The sequence below is a fragment of the Staurois parvus genome, unplaced genomic scaffold (assembly GCF_062004578.1).
Source record: "Staurois parvus isolate SC_StPar_1 unplaced genomic scaffold, SC_StPar_1.0 ptg000486l, whole genome shotgun sequence".
NCBI lineage: Eukaryota > Metazoa > Chordata > Amphibia > Anura > Ranidae > Staurois > Staurois parvus.
Window position 1 is genome coordinate 1,885,790 of NW_028318282.1, and position 15,970 is coordinate 1,901,759.

Here is a 15,970-nt window from a genome sequence, read left to right on the forward strand (position 1 = left end):
AAGGAGAAGGATGAGAAGAAGGAGAAGGATGAGAAGGAGAAGGATGAGAAGGAGAAGGATGAGAAGAAGAAGGCTGAGAATAAGGAGAAGGATGAGAAGAAGGAGAAGGATGAGAAGAAGGAGAAGGATGAGAAGAAGGAGAAGGATGAGAAGAAGGAGAAGGAGAAGGATGAGAAGAAAAAGGATGAGGAGAAGGAGAAGGATGAGAAGAAGGAGAAGGAGAAGGATGAGAAGAAGGAGAAGGATGAGAAGAAGGAGAAGGAGAAGGATGAGAAGAAGGAGAAGGAGAAGGATGAGAAGAAGGAGAAGGAGAAGGATGAGAAGAAGGAGAAGGATGAGAAGAAGGAGAAGGATGAGAAGGAGAAGGATGAGAAGGAGAAGGATGAGAAGAAGAAGGCTGAGAATAAGGAGAAGGATGAGAAGAAGGAGAAGGATGAGAAGAAGGAGAAGGATGAGAAGAAGGAGAAGGAGAAGGATGAGAAGAAAGAGAAGGATGAGAAGGAGAAGGATGAGAAGAAGAAGGATGAGAAGAAGAAGGATGAGAAGAAGGAAAAGGATGAGAAGAAGAAGGATGAGAAGAAGAAGAAGGATGAGAAGAAGGAGAATGATGAGAAGAAGGAGAAGGATGATAAGAAGGAGAAGGAAGAGAAGAAGGAGAAGGAGAAGGATGAGAAGAAGGAGAAGGATGAGAAGAAGGAGAAGGATGAGAAGAAGGAGAAGGATGAGAAGAAGGAGAAGGATGAGAAGAAGGAGAAGGAGAAGGATGAGAAGAAAAAGGATGAGGAGAAGGAGAAGGATGAGAAGAAGGAGAAGGAGAAGGATGAGAAGAAGGAGAAGGATGAGAAGAAGGAGAAGGATGAGAAGAAGGAGAAGGATGAGAAGAAGGAGAAGGAGAAGGATGAGAAGAAGGAGAAGGAGAAGGATGAGAAGAAGGAGAAGGATGAGAAGAAGGAGAAGGATGAGAAGGAGAAGGATGAGAAGGAGAAGGATGAGAAGAAGAAGGCTGAGAATAAGGAGAAGGATGAGAAGAAGGAGAAGGAGAAGGATGAGAAGAAGGAGAAGGATGAGAAGAAGGAGAAGGAGAAGGATGAGAAGAAAGAGAAGGATGAGAAGGAGAAGGATGAGAAGAAGAAGGATGAGAAGAAGAAGGATGAGAAGAAGGAAAAGGATGAGAAGAAGAAGGATGAGAAGAAGGAGAAGGATGAGAAGAAGGAGAATGATGAGAAGAAGGAGAAGGATGATAAGAAGGAGAAGGAAGAGAAGAAGGAGAAGGAGAAGGATGAGAAGAAGGAGAAGGATGAGAAGAAGGAGAAGGATGAGAAGAAGGAGAAGGATGAGAAGAAGGAGAAGGATGAGAAGAAGGAGAAGGAGAAGGATGAGAAGAAGGAGAAGGATGAGAAGAAGAAGGATGAGAAGAAGGATGAGAAGAAGGAGGAGAAGGATGAGAAGAAGAAGGATGAGAAGAAGGAGAAGGATGAGAAGAAGGAGAAGGAAGAGAAGAAGGAGAAGGAGAAGGATGAGAAGGAGAAGGATGAGAAGAAGGAGAAGGATGAGAAGAAGGAGAAGGATGAGAAGAAGGAGAAGGAGAAGGATGAGAAGAAGGAGAAGGATGAGAAGAAGAAGGATGAGAAGAAGGATGAGAAGGATGAGAAGAAGGAGAAGGATGAGAAGAAGGAGAATGATGAGAAGAAGGAGAAGAAGGAGAAGGATGAGAAGAAGGAGAAGGATGAGAAGAAGGAGAAGGATGAGAAGAAGGAGAAGGATGAGAAGAAGGAGAAGGATGAGAAGAAGGAGAAGGAGAAGGATGAGAAGAAAAAGGATGAGGAGAAGGAGAAGGATGAGAAGAAGGAGAAGGATGAGAAGGAGAAGGAGAAGGATGAGAAGAAGGAGAAGGAGAAGGATGAGAAGAAGGAGAAGGATGAGAAGAAGGAGAAGGATGAGAAGGAGAAGGAGAAGGATGAGAAGGAGAAGGATGAGAAGAAGGAGAAGGAGAAGGATGAGAAGAAGGAGAAGGAGAAGGATGAGAAGAAGGAGAAGGATGAGAAGAAGGATGAGCAGAAGGAGAAGGATGAGAAGAAGGAGAAGGATGAGAAGAAGGAGAAGGATGAGAAGAAGGATGAGAAGAAGGATGAGAAGAAGGAGAAGGATGAGAAGAAGGACAGTTCTGTGACAGTTTCTGTCTATTTCTGACAGTTCTGGGACATTCACTCCATACAGCGGTTTCAACCGCTGTATGGAGGGAATGTCATGGAACTGTCAGAAATAGACTATTAATGACAGTTCTGGGACTGTCCTTCCATGCAGCGGTTGAAACATTGTATGTATTTGTTTCCATAAATGGATCCATTTATGGAAACAAATACATACAATGTTTCAACCGCTGCATGGAAGGACAGTCCCAGAACTGTCATTAATAGTCTATTTCTGACAGTTCCATGACATTCCCTCCATACAGCGGTTAAAACAGCTGTATGCAGTGAATGTCCCAGAACTGTCATAAATAGTCTATTTCTGATAGATCTGGGACATTCACTCCATACAGCTGTTTTAACCGCTGTATGGAGGGAATGTCATGGAACTGTCAGAAATAGACTATTAATGACAGTTCTGGGACTGTCCTTCCATGCAGCGGTTGAAACATTGTATGTATTTGTTTCCATAAATGGATCCATTTATGGAAACAAATACATACAATGTTTCAACCGCTGCATGGAAGGACAGTCCCAGAACTGTCATTAATAGTCTATTTCTGACAGTTCCATGACATTCCCTCCATACAGCGGTTAAAACAGCTGTATGCAGTGAATGTCCCAGAACTGTCATAAATAGTCTATTTCTGATAGATCTGGGACATTCACTCCATACAGCTGTTTTAACCGCTGTATGGAGGGAATGTCATGGAACTGTCAGAAATAGACTATTAATGACAGTTCTGGGACTGTCCTTCCATGCAGCGGTTGAAACATTGTATGTATTTGTTTCCATAAATGGATCCATTTATGGAAACAAATACATACAATGTTTCAACCGCTGCATGGAAGGACAGTCCCAGAACTGTCATTAATAGTCTATTTCTGACAGTTCCATGACATTCCCTCCATACAGCGGTTAAAACAGCTGTATGCAGTGAATGTCCCAGAACTGTCATAAATAGTCTATTTCTGATAGATCTGGGACATTCACTGCATACAGCTGTTTTAACCGCTGTATGGAGGGAATGTCATGGAACTGTCAGAAATAGACTATTAATGACAGTTCCGGGACTGTCCTTCCATGCAGCGGTTGAAACATTGTATGTATTTGTTTCCATAAATGGATCCATTTATGGAAACAAATACATACAATGTTTCAACCGCTGCATGGAAGGACAGTCCCAGAACTGTCATTAATAGTCTATTTCTGACAGTTCCATGACATTCCCTCCATACAGCGGTTAAAACAGCTGTATGCAGTGAATGTCCCAGAACTGTCATAAATAGTCTATTTCTGATAGATCTGGGACATTCACTGCATACAGCTGTTTTAACCGCTGTATGGAGGGAATGTCATGGAACTGTCAGAAATAGACTATTAATGACAGTTCCGGGACTGTCCTTCCATGCAGCGGTTGAAACATTGTATGTATTTGTTTCCATAAATGGATCCATTTATGGAAACAAATACATACAATGTTTCAACCGCTGCATGGAAGGACAGTCCCAGAACTGTCATTAATAGTCTATTTCTGACAGTTCCATGACATTCCCTCCATACAGCGGTTAAAACAGCTGTATGCAGTGAATGTCCCAGAACTGTCATAAATAGTCTATTTCTGATAGATCTGGGACATTCACTCCATACAGCTGTTTTAACCGCTGTATGGAGGGAATGTCATGGAACTGTCAGAAATAGACTATTAATGACAGTTCTGGGACTGTCCTTCCATGCAGCGGTTGAAACATTGTATGTATTTGTTTCCATAAATGGATCCATTTATGGAAACAAATACATACAATGTTTCAACCGCTGCATTGAAGGACAGTCCCAGAACTGTCATTAATAGTCTATTTCTGACAGTTCCATGACATTCCCTCCATACAGCGGTTAAAACAGCTGTATGCAGTGAATGTCCCAGAACTGTCATAAATAGTCTATTTCTGATAGATCTGGGACATTCACTGCATACAGCTGTTTTAACCGCTGTATGGAGGGAATGTCATGGAACTGTCAGAAATAGACTATTAATGACAGTTCTGGGACTGTCCTTCCATGCAGCGGTTGAAACATTGTATGTATTTGTTTCCATAAATGGATCCATTTATGGAAACAAATACATACAATGTTTCAACCGCTGCATTGAAGGACAGTCCCAGAACTGTCATTAATAGTCTATTTCTGACAGTTCCATGACATTCCCTCCATACAGCGGTTAAAACAGCTGTATGCAGTGAATGTCCCAGAACTGTCATAAATAGTCTATTTCTGATAGATCTGGGACATTCACTCCATACAGCTGTTTTAACCGCTGTATGGAGGGAATGTCATGGAACTGTCAGAAATAGACTATTAATGACAGTTGTGGGACTGTCCTTCCATACAGCGGTTGAAACATTGTATGTATTTGTTTCCATAAATGGATCCATTTATGGAAACAAATACATACAATGTTTCAACCGCTGCATGGAAGGACAGTCCCAGAACTGTCATTAATAGTCTATTTCTGACAGTTCCATGACATTCCCTCCATACAGCGGTTAAAACAGCTGTATGCAGTGAATGTCCCAGAACTGTCATAAATAGTCTATTTCTGATAGATCTGGGACATTCACTCCATACAGCTGTTTTAACCGCTGTATGGAGGGAATGTCATGGAACTGTCAGAAATAGACTATTAATGACAGTTCTGGGACTGTCCTTCCATGCAGCGGTTGAAACATTGTATGTATTTGTTTCCATAAATGGATCCATTTATGGAAACAAATACATACAATGTTTCAACCGCTGCATTGAAGGACAGTCCCAGAACTGTCATTAATAGTCTATTTCTGACAGTTCCATGACATTCCCTCCATACAGCGGTTAAAACAGCTGTATGCAGTGAATGTCCCAGAACTGTCATAAATAGTCTATTTCTGACAGTTCTGGGACATTCACTCCATACAGCGGTTTCCGGCAAAAAGTGTATGTGCAGAGTTCCTCTATTCTGCAGATACACTTAGAGGAGCTCTGCAGATACACTTAGAGGAGCTCTGCACATACACTTTTTTCCGGTTTGGAATTATTCTTATTTTCATCCTACTTCTTCTTCTTCTTCTTCATCCTCATCCTCATCCTCTTCTTCTTCTGAGGATGAGGATGAAGAAGAAGAAGAAGAAGAAGAAGAAGTAGGATGAAAATAAGATTAATTCCAAGCCGGCAAAAAGTGTATGTGCAGAGCTCCTCTAAGTGTATCTGCAGAGCTCCTCTAAGTGTATCTGCAGAATAGAGGAACTCTGCACATACACTTTTTGCCGGCTTGGAATTATTCTTCTTTTCATCCTACTTCTTCTTCTTCTTCTTCTTCATCCTCATCCTCAGAAGAAGAGGATGAGGATGAGGATGAGGATGAGGAAGAAGAAGAAGAATGAAAAGAAGAATAATTCCAAGCCGGCAAAAAGTGTATGTGCAGAGTTCCTCTATTTCTGACAGTTCTCTCACAGCTTCTTCACATGTACAGCGGTTGAAATATCTGTATCCTAAATGGAAACTAATAGATACAAATTGTATCTATTAGTTTCCATTTAGGATACAGATGTTTCAACCGCTGTACATGTGAAGAAGCTGTGAGAGAACTGTCAGAAATAGAGGAACTCTGCACATACACTTTTTGCCGGCTTGGAATTATTCTTCTTTTCATCCTACTTCTTCTTCTTCTTCTTCTTCTTCTTCTTCTTCTTCATCCTCATCCTCATCCTCTTCTTCTGAGGATGAAGAAGAAGAAGAAGTAGGATGAAAAGAAGAATAATTCCAAGCCGGCAAAAAGTGTATGTGCAGAGTTCCTCTATTTCTGACAGTTCTCTCACAACTTCTTCACATGTACAGTGGTTGAAACATCTGTATCCTAAATGTAAACTAATAGATACAATGTTTCAACCGCTAAACATGTGTTCCTTCTGTCAGAGAACTGTCAGAAATAGCGGAGCTCACTGCAGGGACACTTTTGCCGGCTGATCGGGAAATGTTCGATTCGCGCACCCGAAGTAGGCAAAATTTCGGTTTCGACACGAATCGAATATTTCCTGAAATTCGACTCGAATTCCGGTTCGCCTAGTTCGATTCGCTCATCTCTAGTCACAAGCATGGAGTTTGTCATTTATACAAAGTTGGCTTGATCTTCATTGCAGCTTTTTAGTTATATCTGTTATGGGACTTGCACGTTGGATTTATATACGTATTGTATATATATATATATATATATACTTGGACGTATATATTTATTCACATTTTCTGTATATATTTACTGTATATGAAGCCTGATTTATTTACATTAACCACTTGCCACCCTGCCACTGTAGAAATACGGCGGCAGGGCGGCACTGGCAGGCAAAACCACGTTTTAAAACGCGTGTTTTGTAAACAGGGCGGCGGCACGCCTTGCGCGCACCCCCTATCTGTCCCACCGATCACCGCCGCGGATGTCAGTCGCCGGGTCACAGCCGGTCCTTAGCGGCTGTTTCCCGGCGATCGGCGGTAAACAGTGACAGAGAGCACAGCTGCAGTAGCTGTGCTGTCTGTCACTTCCTTGTCAGCTCGAGGACGAGCTGATCGAGACAGAAGAGTTTCTCTCTCTCGATCAGCGGTGTCCCGTCCAGTACACACCCCCGCCCCCTAGTAAAACACTCCCCCTCACACAGATAACCCTTCCCTGCAAAATAAAGTTAACCCCTTCCTCCCCATTGCCATTAGTACAGTGTCAGTGTTTTTCTTTTTGCACTGATTAGTGTTTTTGGGGATGTCAGTGACCCCAAGTCAGTACCCCCCAATGTCAGAATGTGTGCTGCAGTCCCGCAGTCCCGCCATAAGTCGCTGGTTGCTGCCATTAGTCACTGATCGCTGCCATTATTAGTATTAAAAAAAACCTAAAAATCCCAGTATCTTTCCTGCCATTTGTAAACGCTATAACTTTCATGTAAACCAATTAATTTACACGTATTGGTTTTTTTTTTAGCAAAGACATGTCGCAGAATGCATTTTGGCAGAAATTTATGACTAAATTTGATTTTTGCATTTTTTTTTTACTGGGCATGTTTTATAGCAAAAAGTCCAAAATATTGTTTTTTTTTCCTCAAAATTGTCAGCCTTTTTTTTTATAGCGCAAAAATAAAAACTGCACAGGCGATCAAATACCACCAAAAGAAAGCTCAATTTGTGGGGAAAAAAAGGATGTAAATTTCATTGCATGACCGCACAATTGTCCATTAAACTAGCGCAGCGCTGTATAGCAGAAAAATGGCGTAAGTTGCAGTATTTATACCATAGTTTGTAGACGCTATAACTTCCACACAAAGCAATCAATATACACTTATTGGGATTTTTTTACCAAAAACATGTAGCAGAATACATTTTGGCCTAAATTTATAACCAACTTTGAGTTTACTATATATTTTTTATAGCTGAAAGTAAAAAATATTGTTTTTCTTCAAAATTTTTGGCCTTTTTTTGTTTATAGCGTGAAAAATAAAAAGCGCACAAATGATCAAATACCACAGAAAGAAAGCTCTATTTGTGTGAAAAAAAGGACGTAAATTTCGTTTGGGTGCAGCATTGCATGACCGCGCAGTTATCAGTTGAATTAGTGCAACGCCGAGTAGCAAAAAGAGGCCTGGTCATTAAGGGGGGTAAATCCTCTGGAGGTCAAGTGGTTAATACATAAAGACACTTTACTTTGTCTTTAAAAGTTGGAACAATTAAGTTAATTGAGTTAATGATAAATGCATTAGAAAAAAATTTAGTTTATATTCTGCTGGTAGTTTGTAGGGAATTTTATAGTCCACAGACACTTATTTGGCAGTTCTCTGAGGAATTGTGCCAGTCTTTTTAAAGCTGAAAAGACAGTGATGCCTATGAGAGACGAATGTTAAGAGGGACTGTATTTTCTGGCACAGAAGACATCTATATTTTGGGGGAATAACAGACAGCTAATGGTTTATTTCACAGGTACTATTTTTCTGATATTGTGTAGTTTCCCAAACGCAGGCAAACCACAGTCTATTTCATTTAAAAAGAAAAGAAAACAAATCATGTATTTGGATGAAGCTATAATTATATGGGAGCTCTGCAGTGAATGTGTGATGCTATGTTATTCCTTGTTCTTCTACCAGCTGTTACCATTGTCACTGTGTTAGAAGTTTCCATACCGGAGTCGGAGGAACCAGAGTACAAAACTGACAGGTTCAAAAAGTGAGAGCTGCAAGTGTATGAGATCAGAAGATTCATTTATTTTCACTTGCATAGAAAATACCAATCCAATCACCCTTCACACAAGCCATCTTCTGCAAAACGTATCTGTGCTACTTTTTTTTTTTTTTTTTTTTAACAGCGAGTGAGAATTCTGTAATGACACTGAACACAAAAGCATGAAAAATGGAACCATTCAATGAATATTCTATTTGTTCTTAGAACCTGGTTGCGTGTTAGTTGCCAATAAAAAACAGTAGAAAAAAATCTTTCTGGAAACAATATAGAAAACCAATAATAATGCCAATGGGTGTGGAAATTCGGGCTTTATCACAGACTCTTTTTTTTTTTCAGGCAGCTCTTGGAGCTTGCTTATTGAAAGTACCTTTTTAGTTGCCTATTTATTTTACAGCTTCAGTGTCCTCATGGTTATACCTTAAAATTAAAAAAATTTGAGGTCTTCCAAAAGTTTACACTCTAACACAGAAGCATTATTTAATTTCCAATGTCCATATTTAGCCACTTCAGCTCAAGAAGGTTTTACCCCCTTTATGACCAGGCCATCTTTTGCTATACCACACTTTTTCCACACAAATAGAGCTTTCTTTTGATGGTGTTTGGGCTCTAGTGGGTTTTTTATTTTTTGCTATATAAACAAAAAAAGACCGAACATCTTGAGAAAAAAAAATAGTTTTTATATTCTGCTATAAAACATATCCAATAATTAAAAAAATAATAATGTCTTCATAAATTTTTGGCCAAAATGTATTCTTTGATAAAAAAAAAATCCAAATAAGTGTATATTGATTGGTTTGGGTGTTACAAACTATGGTATATCTACTGGAAATTTTTGTGTATACTACTAATGGCAGTGATCAGTGACTACTTATTATGGGACTGCAGGAGTGCGGAAGGCAAACTGACACTAACTGCCGGTGACATTAATACAGTAATCAGTGATAATATACACTGTCACTGTACAAATTACACTGGCTGGGAAGGGGTTAACAAGGGGTTAAATGTGTGCAAGTGTGCTGCTAAACGATCTCTACGTTTCTCATCTTACAGATCGCTCCCTCTTTACAGAGCTCTGGGCTGTGATTGTACACCGCCCATCAGCAGTTCCCACCGTGAATCATTGGCTGGAACTTGCTGACAGGCTCATGCTGTGCACAATCACAGCAGGTGCCGGGGGGAGGGGGACAGGCGTGCATGTCCGAAAAAAAGGAAATAGGCAGTAGCTTTGCCTACAGCTGCCACCAGTCTTCAGTAAACTGCGGCCAGGTGTAAAGTGTTACTAAACACATGCTTGTTATACTCACTATGGAGCCTAAGGGGGTTAATCCTCTGTATTGTGTAAAATGCTGTCTGATCCTCTCTTCTCTGATCTTCCTCTTCTTCCAGTGCCCCCTCTTATCTCCTGATAAGACACATGCTGAGTTTGGCGTGTATTGCTAGAGAAGTTTTTTTTCTTGGGAGAGTGCATGTGATCAACATAGGGCCACTCAGCACTATCCAGACAGAGGTCAGGGGTTCTGCATCTTCCTAGAGCAAAAAGAAAACACCTCCTACAAGCTTTAACCAGTGATAGAAGTCACAAGACTGCTCTAACTGCTGATAACAAAAAGGTATTTTGCAGATTATATTTACTAAAACAATTGCATTTCCAGGTTCTGTGTACTGTGGGAGACCAGGTATAGTGAATGCAGGGTCCTGGGTTTAGTAACATTTTAAGTGATTGTAAAGGTTAAATTTTTTTATTAAAATAACAAGCATGCTATACTTACCTCGACTGTGTAATCGTTTTGCACACAGCAGCCCCAGTCCTCCTTCTCTCGGGTCCCCTACCTGAGCTCCTCCTTCCTACCTCCGAGTGCCCCCATAGCAAGTGGCTTTTGCATGCTGGCTTCATAGACACACAGAGCATAGCTTGACACCATCCCTGCCCCCTCCTCACAAGCTGTGATTGACTGCATTGGGAGCCAATGACTCCCGTTGCTGTCTCTGAGCCAATGAGGAAGAGAGAGAGCTGAAAGGGCCACTGCTTTTGTGCACACCGTTGGATCAGGATTGGGCTCAGGTAAGTATGGGGGGGGCTGGGGGAAGCTGCATGCAGAAGGTTTTTTACCTAAATGAAGGGAATGCATTAATGTAAAAAGGCAGAAAGTGACATCGTGTGCCTATAAAGTCATAAAAACAAATTTGCACCCAAAACATATGTTGTCTTTTACTACATATCTACTGATAGGTAAGACCCCTAACATTTTTTCAGTATAGGTTTATATGCTGCTTCAACATATTTACACAAGTATTTGGATTTTTCAGCTACAACTACTTTTTAGCTCTTGATTTGAAAGCAAACCTTTAACCTTTCATGTTCTGGTGGAGCTAGAATTTATACATGGTAATTTTTTAATTATTTCTGTACATGCAAGAACCAAGTATCTCATCTAGAAAAGTGCATTTTATATCAGCTAACAATTTTTTTTAACCACTTTTTCTTTAATTAGGAGATGGAAGGGTTGAACACAACCACGATAACAGAGTTCATTCTTCTTGGGATCACTGACCTCCCATGGCTCCAAAAAATCATATTTGTTCCAGTTCTCATCTTTTATCTTCTTGACATATTAGGAAATCTCACCGTTGTTTTCCTTGTGATTAAAGACGTGACTCTTCATTATCCAATGTACTTTTTTTTAGCTAATCTTTCTTGTATTGATATCCTGTTCTCTTCTAACACTATACCAAAAATGATGACAGGGATAGAAAACACAATATCTATCAAAGACTGCATTGCTCAGATGTATTTCTTCCACTTTTTTGGATGTTGCGAAGGTGTTCTTTTGGCTGTCATGGGTTACGATCGATATGTAGCTATCTGCCAACCTCTTCGATATGTAGTCATTATGTGTAAGAGTTCTTGCATCAAACTAGCATTGATTTCCTGGGTTGTTGGCCTCATTTATTCATTAATAAATGCAATCATGACATCAAGGCTTACATTTTGCAGCAAGAATAACAAAGTGAAACATTTCTTCTGTGATGTTAACCGCTTGCCGCCCTGCCACTGTGTTTATACGTGTGCAGGGCGGCAGTGGAGCGCAAAACCACGTTTAAAAACGGGTTCCGCGCTCCCGACACTTTCGCGGGCAGGGGGCGCGCGCGCGTGCGCCCGCCGACCCGCGGGTGATCCGATTCGATCCAGGAGGGATCAATCATTAGATTTCAGCCAGTGATTTCTGGCTGAAATCGGATGATCGGTCCCTGTCCTATCCTGTCCTGTGTTGATATTTACACAGGGCAGGATATGATGTCATTCTTCTCTGCCTGGACACATTCCGTTCCAGACAGAGAAGAAGAGACATTTAAACGTGAGTAAAACACTACACTAACAGTTAGAACACACTCTAGGACACATTTAACCCCCTGATTGCCCCCCCCCAGTTAACCCTTCACTGCCCTGTCACCAGTGTACCTGATCAGTGAAGCGATTTTTATTGATCACTGTATCAGTGTCGCTGGCGACTTCCAATAGTGCTAGCGCCCCTCCCAGATAGCGCCAGTTTGCCCCCCAGTACACCAATAAAGCCATTTAACCCCTTAATTTCCCCCCCCACCCCCCCAGTTAACCCCTTAACTGCCCTGTCACCAGTGTCACTGATCAGTGAAGCGATTTTTACTGATCACTGTATCAGTGTCGCTGGCGACTTCCGATAGTGTTAGCGCCCCTCCCAGATAGCGCCAGATTGCCCACTAATACACCAGTAGTCCCGTCTAACCCCTTGATCGCCCCCCCCCCCCCCCTGAGTTGACCCCTTCACTGCCCCCTCACCAGTGTCACTGATCAGTGAACCAATTTTTACTGATCACTGTATCAGTGTCGCTGGCGACTTCCGTTAGTGTTAGCGCCCCTCCCAGATAGCGCCAGATTGCCCGCTAATACACCAGTAGTCCCGTCTAACCCCTTGATCGCCCCCCCCCCCCCCTCCCCGAGTTGACCCCTTCACTGCCCTGTCACCAGTGTCACTGATCAGTGAACCAATTTTTACTGATCACTGTATCAGTGTCGCTGGCGACTTCCGTTAGTGTTAGCGCCCCTCCCAGATAGCGCCAGATTGCCCGCTAATACACCAGTGATCCCGTCTAACCCCTTGATCGCCCCCCCCCCTCCCCCCTGAGTTGACCCCTTCACTGCCCTGTCACCAGTGTCACTGCTCAGTGAACCAATTTTTACTGATCACTGTATCAGTGTCGCTAGCGACTTCCAATAGTGTTAGCGCCCCTCCCAGATAGCACCAGTTTGCCCGCTAGTACACAGATAATCACATTTGACCCCTTGATTGCCAGGAACACGCTTACTTGCACGCTAAACCTTCATTGCTAGTATAGTGTCTGATTGGATCAATATCTTTGATCAGATCAGCGCTATACCAGCATTCACATTACTTTAGTATCCCCAAAAACGCAGTGTTAGCGGGATCAGCCCCAACACCTGCCAGCACCTGCGTTTAGCCCCTACGCCCCCCCTTCTCCCCCGGCAAGTGCAGTGTCAGTAGATAACTGTCACTTGATACATATTACACACAAAACCGCAGTGTTCACAGAATCAGGCCTGATATCTGTTAGCACTTGTCGGTAAATTTTTTGTAGCGGTTCAAGCAGTCCCTGACAGCCAGGCGCTCTTTTTCCCGTGAGTCGCACTAGGTACCTGTAAATTTAGTGGCCAAAATGTCTAAGCAAAGGTACACTAGTGAAGAGGCCTATAGGATTCTGAGCATGTCAAGTGAGAGCGAAGGGGAAGACTCACTGGCAGAATCAGGCTCAGAATACGAACCTATAGACAGCAGCGGCACCCTGACAGCTAGCTCAGGCGACGAGGAAGTGGTCCCTGCTAAGGTCAGGCGTACCCGATCCCATTCACAGGTTGCTGAGGTGGTACAAATGCATGATGACTCTCATATGCAGCAGAGTGCCAGTACTAGTGCCGCAGTATCTTTTGGTGAACTGGCGAGCACCAGCGGCCTAGTACGTCCTGGTCGTAGGCATACCAGCACTGCAGTATCACTTGGTGACGTGGCGAGTCCCATAAGTGCAGTACAAGCTGGTGCGGTGGCGAGCACAAGTAGTGTCCCGCGGCCACCAAGAATTCGCAGACAGGCCCGTAGAGCCCCTAGTGTCCTTCCGGATGTGCTTGCAAATCCCGATTGGCAGCCCACAAATTCTGCAGCACCCGTACTTCCCCCATTCACTGCCCAACCCGGAATTCAGGTGGAAACAGCAAATTTAAATACTCCCCTTAATTTTTTTGAGCTGTTTTTCACAGAAGATCTTTATGCATTGATTGTGGATCAAAGCAATTTATATGCACGCCAATTTATCGCCGCCAACCCAAATTCAAACCTTGCCAGACCATTCGCATGGAAACCCATTACGGTTTCCGAATTTAAAGTTTTTTTGGGCCTAACCCTCAACATGGGCATTAATGATAAAAATCAATTGCGGTTGTATTGGTCCACCGACCCTCTTGTTCACATGCCCGTGTTCTCTGCTGCCATGGCCAGGCATAGATATGAGAGTATAATGCGTTTTATGCACTTCTACGACAACTCACTCAGTCGTCCTCGGGGTGACCCTGAATTTGACCGGCTCCACAAAATTCGGCCCCTCGTAAATCACTTTAACCAAAAATTTGCAGATGTGTATACTCCCCAGAAAAACATCTGCATCGATGAGTCCCTCATTCAATATTCTGGCCGCCTTGTAATCAAACAATATCTCCCCAGCAAGCGTGCCAGATATGGGATCAAGATGTATAAGACCTGTGAGAGGACAACAGGCTATACATGTAAGTTTCGGATTTACGAGGGAAAAGATAGTTACTTGGAGCCCCCCGGATGCCCAGACTACATGGGGAGCAGTGGCAAGATAGTTTGGGACTTGGCGTCATCCTATTTCCACATGGGGTACCACTTATACGTGGACAATTTTTATTCAAGCGTGCCACTATTTAGACATTTGTTCAATTTGGGAATTTGCACATGTGGCACTGTGCGATCTAATCGCCGAGGCTTCCCCCAACGGCTTGTAAATACCCGTCTTAAAAAGGGGGAAAAAGCCTGCTTGAGAAATGAAGAATTGCTCGCAGTGAAGTGGAAGGACAAACGGGATGTTTACCTCCTGTCTTCCATTCATGCAGATACGACCGTCCAAATTACCACGGCAACTGGTGTTGTTGAGAAGCCCCTCTGTGTCCACGATTATAACCTTAACATGGGAGGGGTGGACTTCAATGACCAGATGATGCAGCCGTATTTAGTTTCCCGAAAATCCAAACGCTGGTACATAAAAGTGTCAGTTTATTTATTTCAATTGGCTCTATATAATGCTTTTGTTCTCTATAAAGCAACTGGACATAGTGGATCATACCTAAATTTCCAGTTAGAGAACATCAGGGCCCTTTTGTATCCAGAAGGTGCTGTGCCCCAAATCCCTCTCCCAGATGCAGTTAGCCGTCTGCATGAGAGACATTTTCTCGATACCATTCCTGGTACCCCAACCCAAAGAAGACCCCAAAAAAGATGTCGTGTCTGCAGCAAACGTGGAATTAGGCGTGACAGCCGCTATTGTTGTCCCTCCTGTCCTGGCCAACCTGGCCTCTGCATCAAGCCCTGCTTCCGCCTCTACCATACACTAGTGAACTATTAGTATAGGGTACAGCACGGCACAGATCAGGGCACATTTACACAGGGTCTCAAAAGATGTTCGGTAGTCAGGAAACTGGCTATCGCATTTGGAGAGACCCTACCAGCTGTTTAAATGTTTGAAGTTTGGAAAAAAAAGTTAAAAAAAATAAAAAAAATAAATAAAAGTACAAATACCCCCCAAAAAAATAAAAAAATGTAAAAACCAAAAATAGTTATAGTTTTTTTTGTTGTTGTCATTTTTGTGATTGTTCGACTTTCACTGGTTTATTGTTGTTTTATTGTTAACCATTTCTGTTTGCAGGAATGCTTTCAGCTGCAGCGCTGACCTGTTTATTCTGACAGCAACAGGAACTTGCTCTCAGAATAGACATAAGTCAGCGTGAGCAGCGCTGTTGGATGAGATTTTTCATCCGCAGTTATAAAAAACAGAATATATGCCAAAGCATGGGGGCCTGGGGTGGCCTGTGGGTGGATGGCCCCTATGCTTCGGCATATATATTTTATATTTGTTGGCACATTTCATGTGTGCCCACCATTAGAAGTGGGTGGATTGAGGGAGGTTTCTAATGGTGGGCATACCACCACACACTTTTCCTTATAAAGTTGTTTTATTGAGTTTATGTTTTATTGTTAACCATTGTTGATTTTTTTGCAGGAACGTCAAACTGCAGCACTGACCTGTTTATTCTGACAGCAACAGGGTCTTGCTTTCAGAATAGACATAAGTAGGTGTGTGCAGTGCTGTCGGATGAGATTTTTCATCCGCAGTTAAAAAAAAGAGAATATATGCCAAAGCATGGGGGCCTGGGGTGGCCACTGGGTGGATGGCCCCTATGCTTCGGCATATA

At 42.5% G+C, this 15,970-nt stretch overlaps 1 protein-coding gene across 1 annotated transcript in view; it reads left to right on the forward strand.

Moving 5' to 3' along the window:
* LOC149452261 (olfactory receptor 12D1-like) overlaps nt 1–15,970 on the forward strand; it is a 38,950-nt gene that overhangs the window by 18,371 nt on the left and 4,609 nt on the right. Inside the window, exon 3 of the mRNA XM_089689541.1 lies at nt 10,926–11,462. Coding sequence (XP_089545667.1) covers nt 10,926–11,462 — 537 coding nt within the window. The remainder of the gene's footprint in view (nt 1–10,925; nt 11,463–15,970) is intronic.